At 39.2% G+C, this 26,613-nt stretch overlaps 1 protein-coding gene across 3 annotated transcripts; it reads left to right on the forward strand.

Annotated features, from left to right (window-relative positions):
- Positions 1–467: 467 nt before the first annotated feature.
- Positions 468–26,262, forward strand: LOC138349533 (UDP-glycosyltransferase UGT5-like). Of its 3 annotated transcripts, none has more exons than XM_069323813.1 (9): positions 501–518; positions 732–833; positions 9,925–10,098; positions 11,649–11,891; positions 18,871–19,104; positions 19,390–19,554; positions 20,149–20,371; positions 20,576–20,795; positions 25,355–26,262. In XM_069323813.1, the coding sequence occupies exons 3-9, from the start codon at positions 9,925–9,927 to the stop codon at positions 25,644–25,646; spliced, it is 1,551 nt and encodes a 516-aa protein (XP_069179914.1). In that variant the 5' UTR covers positions 501–518; positions 732–833; the 3' UTR covers positions 25,647–26,262. The 3 variants fall into 3 exon arrangements, with proteins under 3 accessions (XP_069179905.1, XP_069179914.1, XP_069179899.1); XM_069323798.1 differs by lacking the exon at positions 501–518 and adding an exon at positions 1,019–1,108 and having other exon boundaries at positions 763–833; XM_069323804.1 differs by lacking the exon at positions 732–833 and having other exon boundaries at positions 468–518.
- The last annotated feature ends 351 nt before the right edge of the window (positions 26,263–26,613 follow it).

A 26,613-nucleotide genomic window follows, 5' to 3' on the forward strand; every position in this document is an offset into this window, starting at 1 on the left:
AGACTTTATCTTCTATATATTCTAGTGAGGGTACATGTCTGTGCCCTGGTCTCTCCATATTCTCCTATCCCTCGCCTCACCCTTGTCCTTCCTTTGCTCCCCATCTCTTCCCTCCCTCTATCTTTTTACTCCCCCCTTCCCTCTACATCCTTTCCCTTTCACCTTACTACCTTTCTCCCCATTCTCTCCTTCCCACTCATAAAGCATTATCCCCTCCTTCTTCTTTTCTCTTCTCAAACATACCGTCATATCCATCTCCATCTCTCCAAGCATCCCTTCTCTCACCCAACTCCTCCCTCTCCCCCATTCCTTACCCATCTCCCCCCCCCCCCTCCACCTCGTACCCCACAACCCTCCATCTCTTACCCAACACCCCCCTCCCCTCCATTTCTCTGCACGCTGCGTGTCCGTGAGTAAGATATATGTGGCAGTTGTTGTGTGTAGAGGGCCATGGTCAGCCCTACAGTCTCCAGTCAGACCTGAGAGTCAGCGCGGGCGTGTCGGCTGTGTTCCTCCAGGTGATCTTACACCATTAATTACAACCTTAAATTTTCTAGCTTCTAAAATTTTCTTCAATAGTCTGAATATTCCATCAGCCTGTGTTTCTCTTATCAACCACGTTGATTTGGTTGTTTTATAATGGATATTTTTGGTTAAATGGACGTAATTGCTTACATTTATTTGGAGAAATGAGGTTTTATCCAAATTCCACGTTTTTTTTTCTTTCATAGCAAGATGCCTGGTTACTCGCAGAGTAGAACCGCCTGAAACGATTCTTAACTTAATTGTAAACAACACCACAGACCGACTGAGAGAGCAAATATCTCTCATAGGTGAGAGTAATACTTAGTGGTAAGATAACTTGAACATATCTTTCTACAATTCGTGAGCATAGAAAGTATCAACGTAAATTGGAAAATATCAATATGGATACTAATAATTGTATGAACGTTGTCGTAAGTAGATTTATATGTATGTGTATATATAAATCACTAAGAACTCTATTTGAATCGGCCAGGATTTGAACCCATGCCGTCAAGGATCACCCCTAAACGTACACAGTACCGTGACCATCGCACCAATGTTCATCTATGCAGCTTTCTCACATGTATGTATGGATATTATTTCATTCACTTGGACACTAAGAGGCTCGAACCACGGCCCCAACAAGCGTGAGCCAGAAGCTCTACCACTATGTTATGAGGCAGCCACTGTACTATGAGGCAGCCACTGTACTATGAGGCAGCCACTGTACTATGAGGCAGCCACTGTATTATGAGGCAGCCACTGTACTATGAGGCAGCCACTGTACTATGAGGCAGCCACTGTACTATGAGGCAGCCACTGTACTATGAGGCAGCCACTGTACTATGAGGCAGCCACTGTACTATGAGGCAGCCACTGTACTATACCTGGTTGATCCCTGGTTGATGGGGTTCTGGGAGTTCTTCTACTCCCCAAGCCCGGCCCGAGGCCAGACTTGACTTGTGAGAGTTTGGTCCACCAGGCTGTTGCTTGGAGCGGCCCGCAGGCCCACATACCCACCACAGCCCGGTTGGTCCGGCACTCCTTGAAGGAAACAATCTAGTTTCCTCTTGAAGATGTCCACGGTTGTTCCTGTAATATTTCTGATGCTCGCTGGTAGGACGTTGAGCAACCATAGACCTCTGATGTTCATACAGTGTTCTCTGATTGTGCCCATGGCACCTCTGCTCTTCACTGGTTCTCTTCTGCATTTTCTTCCATGTCGTTCACTCCAGTACATTGTTATTTTACTGTGCAGATTTGGGACCTGTCCCTCCAGTATTTTCCATGTGTATATTATTTGGTATCTCTCTCGTCTCCTTTCTAGTGAGTACATTTGGAGAGCTCTGAGACGATCCCAATAATTTAGGTGCTTTATCTCGTCCATGCGTGCCGTATATGTTCTCTGTAGTAGTAGTAGGCATCCTTCAGTCTCGGGAGACTATGGAGTTGCGCCCTAGTTGTCAATCCTGGTGCAGCATCTGGTGTGACTGATGAGGCCAATCCCAGAGTGGCAATCCATCCCACACCGAGCACAAACGAAGTCTGATTCTGGTCTGTCTTCCTGGCTACCGGCTTTCCTTCTCTGTCTCTTTGCCTCCGATTCCTTGGCAAGTGACTCCTCGAACTTGGAGAGACCTCTTTGAACAGACTGCCTCCAGGCTGAACGGTCTGCAGCCAGTGTCTCCCATATAGCAAGATCGACGTCCATGGCTTTTAGGTCCCTCTTGCATACGTCTTTGTACCGTAGCTGGGGCTTGCCTGTTGGACGCTTTCCCTGCATCAGCTCTCCGTACAGGAGATCCTTGGGGATCCTGCCGTCGCCCATTCGCACAACGTGCCCGAGCCAGCGCATTCGTCTCTGTTTCAGCATTGTGTACATGCTGGTGATTCTTGCTCTCCCCAAGACTTTGTTGTTTATCACCTTGTCCTGCCAGGTGATGTCCAAGATGTGTCGAAGGCAGCGCATGTGGTAGGCATTCAGCTGTCTTTCCTAACGGGCGCGGAGTGTCCAAGACTCGCTGCCATAAAGGAGAGTGCTCAGGACACAGGCTCTGTAAACCTGAATCTTAGTATACTCAGTTAGCCTATTGTTAGCCCACACTCTCTTTGTCAGTCTAGACATGGTAGTAGATGCCTTACTGATGCGTTTGTTTAGCTCCATACCAAGAGAGAGGGAGTCAGAGATTGTGGAGCCCAGGTACACGAAGTCGTGAACGACTTCCAGTTTGGAATCAGAGATGCCGATGTCAGGTGGGGAGTCCACTCCTTGTCCCATGACTTGTGTTTTCTTCAGACTGATACATATGTATATATATATATATATATATATATATATATATATATATATATATATATATATATATATATATATATATATGTATATATATATATGTATATATATATATATATATATATATATATATATATATATGTATATATATATATATATATATATATATATATATATATATGTATATATATACATATATATATATATATATATATATATACATATATATATATATATATATATATATATATATATATATATATATATATATATATATATATATATATATATATGTATGATTGGCTGGTGTCTCGTCGCACCTGCGCTCCGCCACCACCACAAGTCGACGTCTGGGCTGCAGTGCGCCAGTCTCGTCAGAATATCTCAGTGCTCCATGCAGTTGACATCTCTCGCTGGTAGACTAAGCCTTGGCTTTCGTGTACTAAGGGAGGTGGCAGCTCGAAGCCAGTATTCCAGCACTCATATTTTATTTTGCTATCACTGTAATTTACTTGTCTTAGCGTAACTTTTCATTTGCCAGTGATTATTCATGTTATTTTGTTTGTTGACTTGTCCTGCATATTTTTATGAGATTACCTTTATTCATGTCTTGTTTTTCCAGAGTAATTAAAATTTCATTGTTTATATACTTGTGTTTTGTGTGTCTTCCCATTACCTTACCACAGACGAAAGGACCAACTTTTCTCTTTTTTTTTGATTATGTGACGAGGCCCTGCCCCTAGCTTTTGAAACAGCCGAACACCAACGCTTTACCGTCACATAACGTGGGGGCCTGTCCGGGATCTTCACTCAGGTACTGGTGCCAAGTAGTAAATTTATGGTAAGCGTATTTGGCTTTGGTAACGTAGCTTTTCACTATTTTTCATATTCAATTTCATTTTCATATGGTGCTGTGTGTATTGTGCATTCCGAGAGTAGCATATGGTGAAGGTGAGACAACTTTGGATTACGTGGTGACTGTAGGCCTCAGTCATTCTCTTAATTGGTCATCTCTCCCTCCGTGTTATTACTCGTGTTTACCATCTTTTGTCCGTAGGATATTTCTCATATTTTCGGCAGATCATCATATTGGTACCCTGGTACTGTGGTCTGTCCCCGGGTCAAGTGCACCTAATCTTCTGCAATCTGACAGTAGGAGGATAAAGAGGGCCATAGTTCCTCTAGCACGAATTTTAGTTGCTGAATTGGGACCTCAGCAGCAGTTCTCGTCACCAGTTGACACCTCGCACCCCTACACGTCGGTCAGAGATGATGATATTTACATTGGTAGGGAATTAGCCTTCTTTTTCAGAGCACAAAAGTTCGCTAATTCTGTAAGTATCATATTAATTTCAGTGGGAAAAACTTGCTTATGTCCTATAGAGACTCGGCAAGGTTTGCCTACATTCTTGGACTACCAATTTTACTTTTGAGGCAATTAACTGTTTCATTTGTTTTAGAAACTCAGTTTCGCTTGTTTAGTAGGATTTTCTTGCCCTTATCCTCTTACATGAGTACCGGGTACAAGATTTCCTGCGACCTTGATTTATTAATCATTTATCATCTTAAAATTAACATTAATTGTTAACAATTCCACAGGATAGGTACCAGTTGCCACGTTGTCCTGTTTCTGACATTCACCATATCACAACAGTATATTTGTTGTGCATTTATTTGCTAATTTCACCATGTTTCGTCTCCAAGCTTTCCGTGCAGATCCAGCAGGTGCAATAGGGACCTTAAGTCGTGCCAAGAAGACTGAATTACAAACTCTTGCACATGAGTATCAACTAGAAGTTCCCTACCAAGCCAACAAAAATGAAATACATAACCTGTTACTGGATCATCTCTTAGAGGAAGGTAAGATAGACTCTGAAACTCACGAAACTTACTTTATTGCAGATAAAACTGATTTGGCAACGATGAAACTCAAAATAGAGCTGGCCAAGATCGAACGCGAACAACAAAGGGAAGCAGCTGCTTCCCTTTGTTGCCCTCGAGCAACAAAGGGAAGCAGCTGCCATAAGAAAGGAAGAAAAGGAATGAGAAGCTGCCTTGAGGAAGGAAGAATAAGAACGTGAGATTGCAATACTCCGTGAGCGGGAACGAGTACAGCTTGAAACAAAACAACGCCAATTGGAGATGCAACACGAATATGACAAACAACAAGCAGCTCTGGCTATGGAATGTCGTCAACGAGAATTCGCGTTGGAAACTTCACACCTCGCTCAACGCCAGCAAGCTACCGCCAATCTTCCCGTCAGTTTCAATATATCACATGCAAGTGAGTTAATGCCACCATTCGTAGAGACAGAAGTTGATGTGTTTTTCACCACCTTTGAAACCCTTGCTAATCAACTTAGTTGGCCTGCCGACCAATGGGCAACCCTTCTCAGAGTACATCTTACAGGTAGAGCTGCAGTTACACTCAGTACTTTGGCGTCTGAGAATGACTACCAGACTCTGAAACAAGCAGTGTTGGACGCCTACCTTCTCTCCACCGAGTGTTATCGAAGGAAATTCCGTGACCACTTGAAGGCAAGTACCACTACCTTTCTCGAATTTGCTAATACCAAAAGGAGATATTTTATGAAATGGCTGGAAGCAGCACATGTCTCTACCTTTGCAGAACTCGTCAACCTCATGCTAGTTGAAGAATTCTTGAGGCGTGTGCCGCCTCCTGTCCGTCTATATTTAGCAGATAAAGAAGAAACCGACTACCTAAAGTGTGCTAAGTCGGCTGACACTTACAGCCTCATCCACCGGCTGACACCAGAACCATCTTCCAGTAAGAAGTCGTGGTACAGTTACGAGAAAGTGAGTACCGATCAAGCTGGCTCGCAATTGTACTGTAAGTATTGTAGACTCTATGGACATACCATAGATAAATGTGGTAAGTCTCAATACAAAGGAAACACCGAAACGCCAAAACCCAAACAGACTCCTCCTAAGTCCGGTAAGCCTATGATGAATGTTGGTGTTCATGTTAATGGTCTTTCTCTTTTCAGTAAACACCTGTATACTGGAACTGTCTCTGCCAACGGTTCAAATCCGGAGGGACATTTCAAACTGAAGATCTTGAGGGACACAGCGGCTCTTCAATCGATTATTTTGAAGTCAGCTGTGCCCAACATCGCCTACACCGGAGAAACTGTCTTCATCACTGACCTCACTGCTACCACTCCTTATCCTCTCGCCAGAGTCCACCTGGATTGTCCCTTCGTGACAGGAGAAGTCCAAGTCGCCATCAGGGAAAAGCCTTTTCCCATGCCTGGAGTGCAACTTCTCCTGGTCAACGACTTGGCAGAAGACCTGCAACCGACCAACCTGATCGTCATGGACAAACCCCAGGTGTGTACCTCTGTAATGGATAATCCCATTTTTGAGTATGTTCCAGCAAAGGTTCAAGAGAGTGATGAAGTTTCTCCTCCGGTTTTAGTGACCACCCGTGCACAAGCTGCACGACCACAGCCAGCTGACTCTACTGCTACCGCTGTCCCTCAAGACCCTCAGAAACTACCCCCGAATCTGACCAAGTTGGAGTTCCGTAAGTTACAGAGGGAAGATCTTACCATGACACCATTATTTTTCCAGGCTGAGACTCAACCCGACAGTATTCCTGGGTTCATCCTAGAGAACGAGTTGCTCTACCGCAGATATAGACCCAGTAAGCTGAAGGAGGATGACGATTGGGCCAACGTCGAACAACTTGTGATTCCTGCCAGCCTGCGGCCCACTATTCTACACCTGGCCCACGGAGCACTCTCCCACTACGGATTTAACAAGACTTAATATGGAATCCGTCAAGACTACTACTAGCCAGGTATGGTAAATAGCGTCAAACAGTGTCATACATGTCAGATGGCAGGTAAACCGAACATCTCTATTCACAGAGCACCATTGACTCCCATACAGGTGCCTGCGGAACCTTTCCACAGACTTATTATAGACTGTGTTGGTCCTTTACCTCGGACCAGTTCAGGTAACGCCTATATCTTAACCATCCTGTGTCCTACCACCAGATTCCCCATAGCAGTTCCAGTAAAGAACATTACGGCTGCTACGGTTGTGAAACACTTATTGAAGATCTTCACCCAGTATGGATTTCCAAGGGAGGTTCAGAGCGACTGTGGCACCAACTTCACCAGTGATCTCTTCAAGAGGACACTGGAGGAGTTCAACATCAAACAGGTATTGTCCAGCCCCTATCATCCTGCTTCACAGGGTTCTCTTGAGCGTAGTCATCAGACTATTAAAGCACTCCTGAAGAAGTTTTGTAGTGAAACCTCTGAGGATTGGGATAAGCAAATTGACCTGATAATGTGTATCTATAGAAGTCTTCCCAATGAGTCCCTAGGAGTATCTCCTTATGAGATGCTCTATGGACGTAAGTGCCGTACTCCTCTCAAGGCTTTCAAAGACTCTCTACGTGACGCCACCTTCAGTGAGCATCAGAATGTGCCCCAGTTTCTTCAAAACCTACAACACATTCTAGAGAGGGTCCACAGTTTTGCCCAAGATAATCTATTGAAAGCACAGGAGAGGATGAAGACTCATTACGACCAGACCAGCAAAGTAAGGAAATTTAAACCGGGAGACTTCGTGCTTGCTTATTTCCCTATCCCAGGTTCTCCTTTACAAAACAGGTTTTCAGGACCCTACCGCATCAAGGAGTGCAGAAACAACCATAACTACGTTCTAGAGACTCCAGATAGGCGGCGGAAGACCCAGTTGTGCCACGTCAACCTCCGGAAGCTATATAATGGTACTCCTCCCACTGTCATGATAACCTACTCTTCATTTAAAGAGCCATACATCCACAGTGAGACCTTTCCTGCTTCTCCTCCCGAAAGCACTGACAAGGAGTCAGCACTTTCTAATTCGGAAATCCTAACTGATCTTCCCAACTATTTTCAGGACAATCATAATGCACCTCTCGTCAAGATCTTCGAAGAACATCAGGAGTTGTTCCGAGATGACCCCCAAGAGTGTAATGTTACCCAGCACGACATCCAACTGCTCCCTGACACCCGGCCGATTCGTCAACCCTTCTACCGAATCAGCCCTAGCAAGAAGGAAGTCATGCGTGCTGAGGTGCAGTACCTCTTGGATCATGGACTGGATACACCTTGTGAGTCCCCCTGGGCCTCACCCTGTATCTTGGTGCCAAAACCCCAAGGTAAGGTAGCAACACCATTAATCATTTTAACCAGACCCAAGCAACGGTATAATTGGACCATGCAGCAAACCGTTGCTTTCGAACAACTCAAATTCCTCCTCTGTTCTAATCCCATTCTCGCCTCGCCAGATATCACCAAGCCTTTCGTCCTTCATGTCGACGCCAGTGGTACCGGCATCGGGGGTGTCCTGATGCAGCAACGAGGCGAGGAGGTTCTACCTGTCAGCTACTACAGCTACAAGTTGAAACCCCACCAGAGGAACTACAGCACTATTGAAAAGGAGCTACTCTCCATCGTCCTGAATCTCCAGCACTTTGCTCCATACCTACAAGGTGCCAGGTCTACCACTATCTTCTCAGACCACAATCCTCTCCGCTTCTTACATCAAGCCCAATTCACTAACCAGTGTCTTCTACGATGGGCTTTATATCTGCAAGATTTCAACCTGGAGATCCGCTATATCAAGGGTTCTGACAACATCATAGCTGACGCCCTCTCCAGAGTCTATGAAGTAGAAGCAACTCCAACTATTACTCCACCACATGAAGACGTAACTTCTTCCAGAACCGCAGGCTTCGGGGGAGAGTTGTGACGATTATCTCTTTCAAGAGAGATTGAGCCTGCTCTTCCCTACATAATTACGTCAAAATACAAGATACTATATACAAGATACGTCCACCAAATATCGCCAAACGTTTTGCCCAGAGAGCAAATCGTACCCAGCACACCTGGCCACCGCCGTAACCAGCTAACTGCTCATCCTCTGCCTGCCTGTTGCTGATTGGCTGGTGTCTCGTCGCACCTGCCCTCCGCCACCACCACAAGTCGACGTCTGGGCTGCAGTGCGCCAGTCTCGTCAGAATATCTCAGTGCTCCATGCAGTTGACATCTCTTGCTGGTAGACTAAGCCTTGGCTTTCGTGTACTAAGGGAGGTGGCAGCTCGAAGCCAGTATTCCTGCACTAATATTTTATTTTGCTATCACTGTAACTTACTTGTCTTAGCGTAACTTTTCCTTTGCCAGTGATTATTCATGTTATTTTGTTTGTTGACTTGTCCTGCATATTTTTATGAGATTACCTTTATTCATGTCTTGTTTTTCTAGAGTAATTAAAATTACATTGTTTATATACTTGTGTTTTGTGTGTCTTCCCATTACCTTACCACAGACGAAAGGACCAACTTTTCTCTTTTTTTTTATTATGTGACGAGGCCCTGCCCCTAGCTTTTGAAACAGCCGAACACCAACACTTTACCGTCTCAATATATACATATATATATATATATATATATATATATATATATATATATATATATATATATATATATATATATATATATATATATATATATATATATGTCGTACCTAGTAGCCAGAACGCACTTCTCAGCCTACTATGCAAGGCCCAATTTGCCTAATAAGCCAAGTTTTGATGAAATAATTGTTTTTCGACTACCTAACCTAACCTAACCTAACTTTTTCGGCTACCTAACCTAACCTAACCTATAAAGATAGGTTAGGTTAGGCTAGGTAGGGTTGGTTAGGTTCGGTCATATATCTACGTTAATTTTAACTCCAATAAAAAAAAATTGACCTCATACATAATGAAATGGGTAGCTTTATCATTTTATAAGAAAAAAATTAGAGAAAATATATTAATTCAGGAAAACTTGGCTTATTAGGCAAATCGGGCCTTGCATAGTAGGCTGAGAAGTGCGTTCTGGCTACTAGGTACGACATATATATATATATATATATATATATATATATATATATATATATATATATATATATATATATATATATATATATATATATATATATATATATAATGTAGAATGTAGTCACAAAATATTGGAGTTTCACTCTCAGATGTTAGTTTATGTTACCAGGAAACTAAAGTGATGTGCGCTTCGCTTTCGTCAGATGAAGTTGGCGCCGCTGTGTGTGTTGGTGGCGGCTGTGGCGGGGGTCGTCGCGGGGGAGTTGGCGCCCCCTGAGAGGTCCTACAAGATCCTGATGCTCCTCCCCGTCACTACCAAGAGCCACAGGAACGTCTTCATGCCTCTCGCTGAGGCTCTGGCCGACCGTGGACACGAGGTAAGACACTAAGTGATCCTTAACGAGTAATTAAAAAATAAATGATCTCATCCGATTTAGAATCATTATCACATATTTCTATAATATCATCCTGACAGTGATATCCTAGGTGCAGGCGATGAGTCACAATAACGTGGCTTAAGTAATTTGACCAGACCACACACTAGAAGGTGAAGGGACGACGACGTTTTGGTCCGTCCTGGACCATTCTCAAGTCGATTGTGAGAATGGTCCAGGACGGACCGAAACGTCGTCGTCCCTTCACCTTCTAGTGTGTGGTCTGGTCAAATATCCTAGGTGATTCAAGGCGATTTTTTCGCTTTTCTTGGCAATAACTACTATTAGATAAACTAAGATTTGTTCCAAAAGAATTATGACTGCAATTAAAGGCAGATATAATATGATTAGACGAGTTAAAACGCAGCTGTTTGTGGTCCTTTCTCCACCTCTTTAAATATATACAAGGGTTGAATGATGAGAGAAACGTGGCTAGAAAACAGACAAGACCAACAAATCTGAAAATAAAATTAGTGAATTTGCGACATTCAAAAAGGCAGGGAAAGTCAATTTATATAGCAAGAGAGAGGTAGATAATCGACGAGTAGGTTAAAGAAAAATGCTTAAAAAAAGAAGTAAAAATTATAGGTGTAGAAAAGGGTTGAAATAAGAATAAGGCAAAGTACAGCAATAGGCTTGAAATGTAGGAAAAGGGTTAAGTAAGGGAAAGACGTAAAATGTAGGATGAGAAAAAAATATAGAAATATGGAAGAAGTATGAGAATGATATAAATACAATAATATGATAAAAATTAGGAAAAATTAAAGACGAAGGAATAATGTGAAAACAGGAAATAAAGAAAACTGCAGAAGGCAAAAAAAAATGCGATGAGAATGAGGTCAAATACAGAGAGAGGGATGGCGACACAGGAGACAGGAAAGAGTGGTGAGGGGCTAAGGTTAAGTCAGAACACCTTTGTTAAGAAGGCTTACTTATCTATGTGTGTAGTGAGGAAGGCGCGAGTGGTCAGCAACACAGCTGTCAAGAGTAGCCTCTTTTTTTCTGTTAAAAGGCAGGAAAGATTCTGTTAGAAGACGACCAGTCTATGGAATGATTATTCCCTATTCATATGATATTTTCAACTACGCCTGGGAAAGACCACGTTTTTCATAATATAACAATGTTTTCAATGATGAGCGAATGTGACCATCGTACCAATACTGGAAGTCCCTGTTTATGGAACAGAATTTACAGACATTTGACGCAGTCAGATCACAGCCGATAGGTTCTGGACTCAATTCCTGCAGCTGGCCAGTAGCGTTTGGGCAACGTTGCCTTCCAACTGATGCCTTTATTTAACAAACAGTAAATAAGTACGCGGGAGTTAGGCAACTGTTGTGAGTTGAATCCAAGGAAAGTTCAGCAGTTAGTGTAGTGGGACGTCGCTAAACCTCTTAACAAACTTAATCTTTTCCCCGAAAATCCTTAACGACCTATTAAACAGACACATTAAACTTTGTGTATTGGTTATTGAATGGGATATTCCTTTCCAGGTAGTGATGTTGACCAACCACCCGAAGTCATCCAGACATCCAAATGTCACTGAAGTTACTCACGGTCTTCCGTACTTCAAGGAAGAGAATATGAACATGTTTGACGTCAGGAAAGACCTGGCACATTTAGTGAAAGGGATACCGGCCATCGCCAGGGAATTGTATCATGTTCCAGCCGTGAAGGACCTCTACCGGAGGAGGAAAGAGTTTGACCTCATGTTCATCGATTTCTTGTTGAATGATGTGCGTGCATTCCTCATGAAATTTACGTTTCATAGATTCTGTTCATTTATTAAGCAACCCCCATAGTAATCCCGAGGGTGACAGTGGACCCCCAAACCAATCGTGTGAGAGGTAGTGGACCTCATATCCATCCCGTCGGCTGTAGTGGACCCCATACCCATCATGTGGGCTGTAGTGGACCCCATACCCATCCCGTGCGCTGTAGTAAAGGTTATCCTTATATATATATATATATATATATATATATATATATATATATATATATATATATATATATATATATATATATATATATATATATATATATATATATATATATATATATATATATATATATATATATATATATATATATATGTCGTACCTAGTAGCCAGAACTCACTTCTCAGCCTACTATGCAAGGCCCGATTTGCCTAATAAGCCAAGTTTTCATGAATTAATGTTTTTTCGTCTACCTAACCTACCTAACCTAACCTAACCTAGCTTTTTTTGGCTACCTAACCTAACCTTACCTATATCTATAGGTTAGGTTAGGTTAGGTAGGGTTGGTTAGGTTCGGTCATATATCTACGTTAATTTTAACTCCAATAAAAAAAAATTGACCTCATACATAGTGAAAAGGGTAGCTTTATCATTTCATAAGAAAAAAATTATAGTAAATAAATTAATTCAGGAAAACTTGGCTTATTAGGCAAATCGGGCCTTGAATAGTAGGCTGAGAAGTGAGTTCTGGCTACTAGGTACGACATATATATATATATATATATATATATATATATATATATATATATATATATATATATATATATATATATATATATATATATATATATATATATATATTAGTATAGTTTGGTAGCATACTAATATACTGACTTTCTTGTCAGAAAGACTGACAAGAAAGTCTTTATATGTTGTTAAATATGACAGAAAAAGTAAGATTAATAATTCTAACACGAATTTTCTCAATATTTCTTATGTTTCTTTTCACTGTCGATGATAATTGAAAAATCAATTCTCCAAAATTCATTTTTATTTCTAGTCTGACGCGACGCTTGAACGCGTTTCGTAATAACTTATTACATTTTCAAAGACTTTAGTTTCACACACACAACTGTAACCTAAAAAACTAAACAGGGTTTTACTTGATGCTAACATTGAACCGCTTGTCTTACATACTCGCATTTGGGTGAGGTGATATGTTGTAACAGTTTTGGATAAGGTGAACAAACTTTTGTCCAACACAAGACAGAACAAGGTGCAATGGGTAAAAATTGGATAAATGAGAGGGAAGAATGGAAGTAACTGCAAATGGCCTATTGGCCTTACTTCCTCTTGATGCTTCTATATTGGAACAAGAAATTGGCCGCTCTTGGGTCTCTAGTTTTCCCAATGAGTTCCTCACCCACCTCCTTCAGGAACTTAAGTGCACATTTACTCAGGCGCCCAGAGTCTCAGAGCCTATTGGCACGAACCTGTAACAACGTTCTAGGTCCCTGTACTTGTTAGTTTTCTGGGTCTCCCTGAAGGTGGCCGCCCCGCCTCCCTCAGCTGTGCTGTAAGGTAGATAGGTATCAGTCAATGTGGATGCACACGTGTAGTCCCACACGACCTGTTTACCTTCCCTCCACGGCTGCAGGGTGACTCCATCTGGGCGTTTTTGGCTGTTGTCAGGTCTGCACAACTGAGGTTCCCTTTGTGCTAGGCACCCAGCTGAAGCCAAACTTCTCTTGATGATGTCATTGACTGCTTCATGTCTGGCAATCTTTCCCTGTATCTCACGACAGTGTCTTACGATATATATATATATATATATATATATATATATATATATATATATATATATATATATATATATATATATATATATATATATATATATATATATATATGTCGTACCTAGTACCCAGAACGCACTTCTCAGCCTACTATGCAAGGCCCGATTTGCCTAATAAGCCAAGTTTTCATGAATTAATGTTTTTTCGACTACCTAACCTACCTAACCTAACCTAACCTAACTTTTTCGGCTACCTAACATAACCTAACCTATAAAGATAGGTTAGGTTAGGTTAGGTAGGGTTGGTTAGGTTCGGTCATATATCTAAGTTAATTTTAACTCCAATTTAAAAAAAAATTGACCTCATACATAATGAAATGGGTAGCTTTATCATTTCATAGGAAAAAAATTAGAGAAAACATATTAATTCATGAAAACTTGGCTTATTAGTCAAATCGGGCCTTGCATAGTAGGCTGAGAAGTGCGTTCTGGCTACTAGGTACGACATATATATATATATATATATATATATATATATATATATATATATATATATATATATATATATATATATATATATATATATATATATATATATATATATATATATATGTATATATATATATATATATGTATATATATATATGTAAGTTCCTTCGTTACCCTTTGGAACTTAGTTTGGTCAGAGAATATGAGGTTCATTTTCGCCAGATATTCGTCTTTCTTAAGAATGACATATATTGGCGACTTGTCACCTCTCCTGACAACTATCTCCTTGTTCTCACGAAGGCTTTTAGCTGCCGCTTTGAGCTCGGGGGACAGTATGGTGCTAAGTTCCAAAGGGTAACGAAGGACACTACAGCCGAATTGAAAGCAAAGGTCAACAAACTGATCGAAACTGTGAACGCCAAGAAATCCGGACTCCACCTGCCAAAGATCATTGGGGAATATAAACCTGGATATGCGTATGAAAATGTCAAGACACACAAGCCTGGAAACCCACTTCGGCCAATCATTAGCCAGATACCCACACCCACGTACAGACTGGCGAAGCGACTCAACGGCCTGCTGACTCCTTATGTTCCTTGCGCCTTCAGCCTGAAGTCTCCAAAGGAATTTGTTGACTTACTGTGGGGCACACGGGCCACAGGAATAAGAGCCTCGTTGGACGTAGAATCGCTGTTTACCAACGTACCTGTGGACGAGACAATCGGGATGATAGCCGACAGAGTGTATCGTGATCCAGCCTGTACTCCTCTTGACATACCAGAAAATATTCTGAGGAAACTACTCCAAGCTTCTACTAAAGAGGCACCCTTCTTGAGCCCGGATGGGCACATGTATAAGCAAGTAGATGGGGTCGCCATGGGTTCTCCCCTAGGTGTCCTGTTTGCAAACTTCTACATGGGTACCATCGAGCAAAAAGTCTTAGTCGACATGAACTTGAAACCGGCCATATACTGCAGGTATGTTGACGACATTTTTACACAGGTACCTGATGTCAGACATCTGCAGGAGCTGAAGGAGGCATTTGAGCAGAGTTCCGTGCTGCGTTTCACTTACGAGATGGAAAAGGATGGGAAGCTGCCCTTTCTAGATGTAACAGTCATGGAAAAGAGCGGAGGTTTCCACACTGCAGTCTACACTAAGGAAACGAACATAGGAATGTGCCTAAATGCCAACAGCGACTGCCCAGACAGGTACAAGAGGAGTGTTGTTAACGCATATGTCGACCGTGCTCTCAGCCACAGCTCAGAATGAAAGCAAGTCGACGAAGAACTCTGTAGGGTAAGGCAGGTCCTAGTCAACAACGGCTTCTCCAATGGTTTCGTCGAAGACATCATAAGAAGGAAAGTGAAACGCCATGCAACCTCTGAAGAGACAACTAACACAACACCTGTACCCCCTATTAGACTATTTTACAGGAACTTCTTTTCCACAGCTCATAAAACGGAGGAAAGGGTCCAGAAAGATATTGTTAATAGAAACGTTATCCCTACAGACAAAAATCAGAGGATACAACTGACGATTTACTATAAAACCAGAAAAACGGCCAGCCTACTCATGAGAAACTCTTCAGACACAAAGCAGAACGCTTTAAAAGAGACCAACGTCGTCTATGCCTTCAAATGCCCACTTGGGGACTGTAAGCTCCAAAAAACCCAGTATATAGTCAAGACAACAACATCTCTTTCTAGGCGTTTAACGATGCATAAGCAACAGGGCTCCATTAAGGAACATATAATCTCTTCCCACAACCAAACCATCGCCAGAGAAATCCTAGTAAACAACACAGAAATCATCGATAGATACAGCGATAGCAGACGGCTTGACGTTTGCGAGGCACTGCACATTAAGAAGTCAACACCAGCAATCAACAGTCAATTAATGCACAACTATATTCTACCCACCTCAAGACTCCGCTCCAATATAGAAGCATCAAGAAATATGGACCAATGGGCTTTCTACAATCACTTCCATTTCAATACCCATTGTTTCGTGTTCTGTCTTGTGTTGATGAAATTAATACCCTATTAAATACCACCTCACCCCATCCACCTCACTCAAATGTAGATATAAACAAATCGGAGATATGTAAGTTCTATTCAGTTGTGTATGTGTAAAGTCTTTGAAAATGTATTAAGTTTTACGAAACGCGCTCAAGTGTCGCGTCAGACTAGAAATAAAAATGAATTTTGGAGAATTGATTTTTGAATTACCTCCAACAGTGAAAAGAAATGTACGAAAGATTGAGAAAATTCGTGTTAGAATTATTAATCTTACTTTTTCGGTCATATTTAATAATATATGTATATATATATAGATATATAGATATATATATATATATATATATATATATATATATATATATATATATATATATATATATACATATATATGTATATATATATATATATATATATATATATATATATATATATATATATGTATATATATATAATATATATATATATATGTATATATATGTCTATATATATATGTATGTATATGTATATATATATATATATATATATATATATATATATATATATATATACATATATATATGTATATATATATATATATATATATATATATATATATATATATATATATATATATATATATATATATTTATATATATATATATATATATATATATATATATATATATATATATATATATATATATATATATATATATATATATATATATATTAGTATATTTTGGTAGCAGTCTTTCCTGTAGACATATATTATTAAATATGACCGAAAAAGTAAGATTAATAATTCTAACACGAATTTTCTCAATATTTCTTATATTTCTTTATACTGATGATGGTAATTGAAAAATCAATTCTCCAAAATTCTTTTTTATTTCTAGACTGACGCGACACTTGAACGCGTTTCGTAATAACTTATTACATTTTCAAAGACTTTAGTTTACACACACACAACTATAACCTGCAAACAGATTTCTTACTATGTTACAATTCAAACGGCTTTTCATTTTATATACCTGCATTTGGGTGAGGTGATATGTTACAACAGTTTTGGATGAGGTGAAAACAAACTTTCAACACAAGACAGAACACGAAATATTGGGTAATATTGGGTAAAGTTAAAAGGGGAAGAATGGAAGTAAATGCAAAGGGCCTATTGGACCATATTTCTTGATGCTTCTATATTGGTGCGGAGTCTTGATGTGGGTAGAATATAGTTGTGCATTAATTGGCTGTTGATTGCTGGTGTTGACTTCTTAATGTGTAGTGCCTCGCAGATATCCAGCCGCCTGCTGTCGCTGTATCAATCGATGATTTCCGTGTATTTTGTTAAGACTTCTCTGGTGATGGTCTGGTTGTGGGAAGAGATTATATGTTCCTTAATGGAGCCCTGTTGCTTATGCATCGTTAATCGCCTGGAAAGAGATGTTGTTGTCTTGCCTATATACTGAGTTCTTTGGGGCTTACAGTCCCCAAGTGGGCATTTAAAGGCATAAACGACGTTGGTCTCATTTAAGGCATTCTGTTTGGTATCTGGAGAGTTTTTCACGAGTTGATTGACCGTTTTTTTGGCTTTATAATAAATTGTCAATTGTATTTTCTGACTTTTGTCTGTAGGGATAACGTTCCTATCAACAATATCTTTCAGGACCCTTTCCTCTGTTTTATGAGCTGTGGAAAAGAAGAATCTATTTATCTATCTATCTATCTATCTATCTATCTATCTATCTATCTATCTATCTATCTATCTATCTATCTATCTATCTATCTATCTATCTATCTACCTATCTATCTATCTATCTATCTCTCTACCTATCTATCTATCTATCTATCTATCTATCTATCTATCTATCTATCTATCTATCTATCTATCTATCTATCTATCTATCTATCTATCTATCTATCTACTGTCTGTGTCTGTCAGTGTCTCTATTCCTGAGAGATACCTGTATTTGTCTCTCCCTCTCTTCCTGTCTCTATCCTTATCTATCTCTCTATCAATCTCTCTCAACAGCCTGCCTGGGAAACTTCAGAAGCCTTCTGATAATATCCTCAGGAGAGGATAAAGTAATTGCAGAGCTCAAGGTACTTAACACCAGGATGATAAGAAACCTTTATAATAAGCTATACGATTTGTTCATCAATGTTTTAGGTGAATACGGAGGTAATAATACAGAAGATTTCATCAATCAGTTGTGCAACACTAACATCGTACAAGGCAAACAGCAGCCAGAAGATCAGCCCGTCTTCACACCGAATCCATTACCATGAGAAACCAAGTCAACACCGGGTAGACTCGGGTACCGAGTCGACCCAAGCACCGGGTAGAATTGGGTACCGGGTCGACCCTAATACCGGGTACCAGGTCGACCCAAGCACCGGGTAGACTTTGGTACCGATGAAGAAAATTCTCCAAATAAACTTTGAATTGACATAATAAATAAAATTAAAGAGCAAAGTTAATAGTGACAAATGAATATCAATAAAAACAAAACAAATCAATTAAAATTCACTGTTAAATGCCACAAACGCCAAATTCTTCTAAATCAATTATATTGATGTATACCTTGATTTATATTCCTAATAGATAGTGATAATATTTGTATCAATTCATTGTAATACTCGAAATATATAACGACAGCATCATTTTTAACAATACATCTATTAAAGTGTATCTTTGTCTAAATCTTCCTTACAGGTGGCATATCCATTCGTGCATGAGGTTCCATTCGTATCCGTACTAGCAACAGCGGTAAACGCACGTCAGGCAGCCATTATGGGCAACGTTTACAACCCAGCTTATGTAACAAACAACTTATTCCCGCATGCCATCCCGCTGACGCCCTGGAAGCAGTTCCTCAACACACTTGTACACATACTTCAACCCATCTATTTTAATTCATGGTTGTACTTACCCATGGTGCAAAAAGAGGTGAGTCAAGCTCAGCTGCACTGATGATTATAGGATAAATAAAAAAAGGTAACAGGATTATATTTGATTTCCTCTTGTTACAGGTGTGACGTTTCCTCGATTCATTAAAGTTCTATTTTTTATGTAAGAATTTTTGTAAAAGATTATACCCGATAATTGGTACTAAGAGTCTATCTTTCCCATTTTACACTGTAGTGTTTTCAGTCAGTCTACTCCACAGGAGCTATGTACTCGTTAAATAAATTCCTGACCAGCGTGCAGTACAGGTCTGATGTTATTCCTCAGATCTCTGCACAGTTCCCGGAGCTGCCGCCGCTGTTAGACCTGGAGAGGAACATGAGTCTGGCGCTGATCAACACCCACTTTAGCATTGGTATACCACTGCCTCTCCTGCCGTCACAGGTGGAGGTGGGCGGCATGCACTGTCGACCCGCCAGTCCTCTGCCTCAGGTGAGTTGTCCTGCTCTCACAGGTGGTGGTGGGCGGCATGCACTGTCGACCCACCAGCCCTCTGCCTCAGGTGAGTTGTCCTGTCCTCACAGGTGGAGGTGGGCGGCATGCACTGTCGACCCGCCAACCCTCTGCCTCAGGTGAGTTGTCCTGTCCTCACAGGTGGAGGTGGGCGGCATGCACTGTCGACCCGCCAACCCTCTGCCTCAGGTGAGTTGTCCTGTCCTCACAGGTGGAGGTGGGCGGCATGCACTGTCGACCCACCAGCCCTCTGTCTCAGGTGAGTTGTCCGGCCTCTCATGCCCTCATAGGTTGCGAAATAACTCTTAATTAGTGCTTGCGTAACATAGATTATTTCACATTCTTATCCATACTTGTTTTCGTGGCCTCAGCTTTATGTGTTCCTCTTCAGCGACACCTCAGTACTTCTGTCACTGTTGTTTTAGTGTTGCAAACCCGCACTATGAACAGATTTTACAATATTTAATATGAAAATCCTTTTGTTTCATTATACAATTGGCGTTTAGAAATTATTCATTCCATATAAAACCCTCCAGAATCTTGGGAACAAGTCCCCTCAACATCACTTTGCAGGAGCTGGAGTCATGGATCACAGGGGCGGGGTCCGCTGGCGTCATCTACTTCAGTTTGGGCTCCATAACACAAGGCACCGACATGCCAGTCCAGTACCGCGACCTCTTCGTCCAGGCCTTCCGCAGGCTGCCGCAGCGCGTCATCTGGAAATACGAAGGTGTGATAGAGAACGTTCCTGACAATGTGATGATCACCAAGTGGCTTCCCCAGCAGGATATTCTCGGTGGGTTTAACTGTTTGTATGTGTACACTTAACAATATGTGGGAAATTTCTTATGATGCAGATACATTGGGAGATTACCAAAAGAATATAATATAAAATCAGAATTTTCCTCAGTAACTCCTATCTACTTTAAAAACAATGACAGGTGTTAAAACCCACTTTACATACTAACAAATCTTTCATTTAACACCATTTCTACCGCAGCCCACGACAACGTCAAGGTGTTCATCACGCACTGTGGTCTCTTGGGTCTGCAGGAGGCCGTCTACCATGCGACTCCCCTCCTCGCCCTCCCTGTGTTCGTAGACCAGCCAAGGAATGCTCTCATAGTGAGGGAGTCTCGTCTGGGGCGCTCTCTGGTGTGGGAGGAGATCACTGTTGACATCATTGTCGACGCTCTCATCGATATCATCAACGACCCCAAGTTGGTATTTTGTCAATTTTATTGGAACAAAAAAGGTGATGATTATATATATATATGTGTCGTACCTAGTAGCCAGAACGCACTTCTCAGCCTACTATGCAAGGCCCGATTTGCCTAATAAGTCAAGTTTTCTTGAATTAATGTTTTTTCGACTACCTAACTTACCTAACCTAACTTTTTCGGCTACCTAACCTAACCTAACCTATAAAGATAGGTTAGGTAGGGTTGGTTAGGTTCGGTCATATATCTACGTTAATTTTAACTCCAATAAAAAAAATTTACCTCATACATAATGAAATGGGTAGCTTTATCATTTCATAAGAAAAAAATTAGAGAAAATATATTAATTCAGGAAAAGTTGGCTTATTAGGCAAATCGGGCCTTGCATAGTAGGCCGAGAAGTGCATTCTGGCTACTAGGTACGGCATATATATATATATATATATATATATATATATATATATATATATATATATATATATATATATATATATATATATATATATATATATATCTTGTTCTGTCTTGTGTTGATGAAATTAATACCCTATTAATGCCACCTCACCCCATCCACCTCTCTCAAATGTAGATATAAAATCTGAGATGCGTAAGTTCTATTCAGTTGTGTATTTGTAAACTAAAGTCTTTGAAAATGTAATAAGTTTTACGAAACGCGCTCGTGTCGCGTCAGACTAGAAATAAAAATGAATTTTGGAGAATTGATTTTTGATTTACCTCCAACAGTGAAAAGAAATGTACAAAAGATTGAGAAAATTCGTGTTAGAATTATTAATCTTACTTTTTCGGTCATATTTAATAATATATGTCTACAGGAAAGACTGCTACCAAAATATACTAATATATATATATATATATATATATATATATATATATATATATATGTCGTACCTAGTAGCCAGAACGCACTTCTCAGCCTACTATGCAAGGCCCGATTTGCCTAATAAGCCAAATTTTCATGATTTAATTATTTTTCGACTACCTAACCTACCTAACCTAACCTAACCTAACTTTTTCGGCTACCAAACCTAATCTAACCTATAAAGATAGGTTAGGTTAGGTTAGGTAGGGTTGGTTAGGTTCGGTCATATATCTATGTTAATTTTAACTCCAATAAAAAAACATTGATCTCATACATAATGAAATGGGTAGCTTTATCATTTTATAAGAAAAAAACTTGAGAAAATATATTAATTCAGGGAAACTTGGCTTATTAGGCAAATCGGGCCTTGCATAGTAGGCTGAGAAGTGAGTTCTGGCTACTAGGTACGACATATATATATATATATATATATATATATATATATATATATATATATATATATATATATATATATATATATATATATATATATATATATATATATACATATGTCGTACCTAATAGCCAGAACGCACTTCTCAGCCTACTATGCAAGGCCCGATTTGCCTAATAAGCCAAGTTTTCATGAATTAATATATTTTCTCTAATTTTTTTCTTATGAAATGATAAAGCTACCCATTTCATTATGTACGAGGTCAATTTTTTTTTATTGGAGTTAAAATTAACGTAGATATATGACCGAACCTAACCAACCCTACCTAACCTAACCTAACCTATCTTAATAGGTTAGGTTAGGTTAGGTGGCCAAAAAAGTTAGGTTAGGTTAGGTTAGGTAGTCGAAAAACAATTAATTCATGAAAACTTGGCTTATTAGGCAAATCGGGCCATGCATATTAGGCTGAAAAGTGCGTTCTGGCTACTAGGTACGACATATATATATATATATATATATATATATATATATATATATATATATATATATATATATATATATATATATATATATATATATATATATATATATATATATTTATGATCGATGTTCCCTTCGGGAATCTTAATTTTAAGATGAATAGGAAAACCAGGGATATACTGAACATCTTGTATCAGAATCTTTACTTTAAAAAACATAACGTTTCGAATACTTCTCGTATTCATCATCAGATCTAAAAGAAAAAACAGAAATCACAGTCAAATAGCTGGTAAACAAAGAACTCATACTGAATATAATTGCCTATCAAAGAAAGGAAAAAGCTTAATTTCTCATATAGGTTGTTAAATAGCAACCTTTCAGCTGTCCAATTGTACACTGTATAATGCACAGTAGGCCCTGTAATTTGATTTTTAGTTTATTTTGGTAGTTTAATTTTGTTTAGTTTACCATGTCCTTGCCCTTTCTTACTTATTTTAAGTCTTAACATTGTACATTAATATAATCTTCTATGTAGGATATATAATACATTTTTTGGTATTTAATTTTATTTAATATTTGAGTTTTTATAAGATTTTGGTTAGCACTTTGTAATTGTCGTTTATTCTGTTTGTATTTTACATACATTTTTTGTAGATTTGTAGACATTATATAAATATTTGTTATAGTGTTTAGTATCTATGTGTTAGGTATCAAGTTTCACTTCTGATCACTTCACGTAAGTTTAATAGAATGGTTTGTTTTAGTAGTTATAAATTTCATCTTGTAGTTTAATGGATTTTAAATTAGTTTTAATATATGTGACAGTTAATAAGTTTTATTTGTATTGATCACTTTAAGTGCGCTTAAGTGTTTTGTTTTTTAAGCTTTTTCCTTTCTTTGATAGGCAATTATATTCAGTATGAGTTCTTTGTTTACCAGCTATTTGACTGTGATTTCTGTTTTTTCTTTTAGATCTGATGATGAATACGAGAAGTATTCGAAACGTTATGTTTTTTAAAGTAAAGATTCTGATACAAGATGTTCAGTATATCCCTGGTTTTCCTATTCATCTTAAAAATATATATATATATATATATATATATATATATATATATATATATATATATATATATATATATACCCGTCACAGGTGGAGGTGTCCTGCCCTCACAATATATATATATATATATATATATATATATATATATATATATATATATATATATATATATATATATATGTCGTACCTAATAGCCAGAACGCACTTCTCAGCCTACTATTCAAGGCCCGATTTGCCTAATAAGCCAAGTTTTCATGAATTAATGTTTTTTCGTCTACCTAACCTACCTAACCTAACCTAGCTTTTTTTGGCTACCTAACCTAACCTTACCTATAAATATAGGTTAGGTTAGGTTAGGTAGGGTTGGTTAGGTTCGGTCATATATCTACGTTAATTTTAACTCCAATAAAAAAAATTGACCTCATACATAGAGAAAAGGGTTGCTTTATCATTTCATAAGAAAAAATTATAGTAAATTTATTAATTCAGGAAAACTTGGCTTATTAGGCAAATCGGGCCTTGAATAGTAGGCTGAGAAGTGAGTTCTGGCTACTAGGTACGACATATATATATATATATATATATATATATATATATATATATATATATATATATATATATATATTATTAAATATGACCGAAAAAGTAAGATTGATAATTCTAACACGAATTTTCTCAATGTTTCTAACATTTTTCTTCACTGTTGATGGTAACTGAAAAATCAATTCTCCAAAATTCATTTTTATTTCTAGTCGGATGCGACACTTGAGCGTGTTTCGTAAAACTTATTACATTTTCAAAGACTTTAGTTTACACACACACACAACTGTAACTGAACAGAGCTTAAACATCTTCGATTTTATACCTGCATTTGGGTGAGGTGATATGTTACAACAGTTTTGGATGAGGTGAAAACAAACTTTCAACACAAGACAGAACACGAAACAATGGGTATAATATTTTGTAAGTTAAAGGGAAGAATGGAAGTAACTGCAAAGGGCCTATTGGCCCATATTTCTTGATGCTTCTATATTGGTGCAGAGTCTTGAAGTGGGTAGAATATAGTTGTGCATTAATTGGCTGTTGATTGCTGGTGTCGACTTCTTAATGTGTAGTGCCTCGCAGATATCTAGCCGCCTGCTATCTGCGAGGCACTACACATTAAGAAGTCGACACCAGCAATCAACAGCCAATTAATGCAAAACTATATTCTACCCACTTCAAGACCCCAACAGTCTTGATTTGTACATACATATATATGCATGTAGATAGCTACATACGTATACATACATACATACATACATACATACATACATACATACATACATACGTACGTACATACATACATACATACATACATACATACATATATTATAAATTCCAAGCACTATGATTGAAACTTGAACTTGCACTCACGGTAAGCAGAGTGCTGTACCACTAGAACACCACATAATGTAATGCTCATAATTGTTCACCTGACTCAGCCTCTTACCCGGGTGTATTTGGGTTTCATGGTCATCTGTTTCATGTTCAGGTTTATACACGGAATAATCTAACAAATGATAAGCCTGAATGGTCCCCCAGGCTGTATTTTATGTATACTTGAAAATTCCTAGCCCCGAGGCTGAGACTTGCAGTTCCACTTGCTTCGTTATAATTATGGCTTCTCTGTATATCTTTGCTATTTACCATGTTTTCATGCGACAATGATCATTAATTTTCCTTTTCACATCCCTGGTGGTCAGGTATAAAGAAAACGTGATGAGGATGTCAGAAAGGATGAGGGACCGGCCGACGTCGCCCAGGGAGCTGGCAGTGTTCTGGACGGAGTACGTCATCCGCCACCGTGGGGCGCCCCAGCTGAGGTCCCCGGCGGCACAGCTCTCCTGGGTGGAGTTCCTCATGCTCGACGTCCTGCTCCTCCTCCTCCTGGCTCTCTTCCTCCTCCTCTTCATCCTACGTCGCTTCTTCAGGGGCATCGCTGCTAAACTGTTTTGTAGTGACGGTAACAAGAAGAAAAATAGTTACCTACGATGACTACAATGTTTTCTGTTGGGACCTCAGCCAGCATTACTTGTTCTTACTGGCAGAATTGGTAAAGATTTGAAAAATGTCTTTATTTCATATAAAACAGAGAGTTCCAAATATCTTTACATATTAAATAGACAAACACACATACTCATCGACAAGCAGAGTACACACACATAATTTGTGTAATGGGATGATAGAACTTCAGAGTAAATCAAAGTAAATGCAAGTGAAAGGAAGGAAAATCCAGAGTAAAGATAATAACCACATGACCTGGAGAATGTGCACTGATAAAAAACTACTACACAGCTACGGTGGGAAATCGAAGAGAGCACCAAGAAACTGGAATGCAGGCAATAATAATATCAATAAGACATAAGAAATAAAATGAAAGTGATAAGTGGAGGAGAGAAGGAAATGCAAATGCCAAAGTGAGACAAGTGGAGAGAGAGAGGAAACAACCAGACAATAAAGGCACGGGAAATGTAGAATACTGAAAAGCAAGACACAATCCAAGACCTTTGTAGTCGCAGTGAAATGTCCAGAGCGAGAAAAGCAATTAAAGCCGCCGTGTTAGAAGCTTCAAAGACCAAACATGTAGTGATATAAAATGTAAAGGAAATCAGAGATTTATTATTATCCATAACCTACTGGAGCTTGTGAGTGGGCTCTGACTTTAGGGACAAGAAACTAGCTGGACTCAACGGTGGTCCAGAAGGATGGGCACCATTCCCTCCCTCTATCCTCACCCTCTAATCCCGTCCAAGTGCCACATAGTTGTACTGGCTTTGTGGTTTCTCCTGTCAATTACCCTCAGGACAAATGAAAAAATATATCTAGAGACAGGCTGAGGCATCACTAACAATCCCTGAGGTTTAGAGCTACTCAACGAGAGAAGCAATATATGACAGTGAAGGGAAGATGACACATAACGTGTCATCAAGACACATTATGTGTCATCAAGACACATCACGTG

The sequence above is a fragment of the Procambarus clarkii genome, chromosome 2 (assembly GCF_040958095.1).
Source record: "Procambarus clarkii isolate CNS0578487 chromosome 2, FALCON_Pclarkii_2.0, whole genome shotgun sequence".
NCBI lineage: Eukaryota > Metazoa > Arthropoda > Malacostraca > Decapoda > Cambaridae > Procambarus > Procambarus clarkii.

What these genes read in the sequence shown, in the direction of transcription:
- LOC138349533 (XM_069323798.1), top strand. Translation starts at nt 1,082, where the DNA reads ATGTTCATCTATGCAGCTTTCTCACAT. An exon ending in TGGCCGACCGTGGACACGAG is followed by an intron (nt 10,099 to 11,648) that starts GTAAGACACTAA and finishes ATTCCTTTCCAG; the next exon opens with GTAGTGATGTTGACCAACCA. An exon ending in TCGATTTCTTGTTGAATGAT is followed by an intron (nt 11,892 to 18,870) that starts GTGCGTGCATTC and finishes TCTTCCTTACAG; the next exon opens with GTGGCATATCCATTCGTGCA.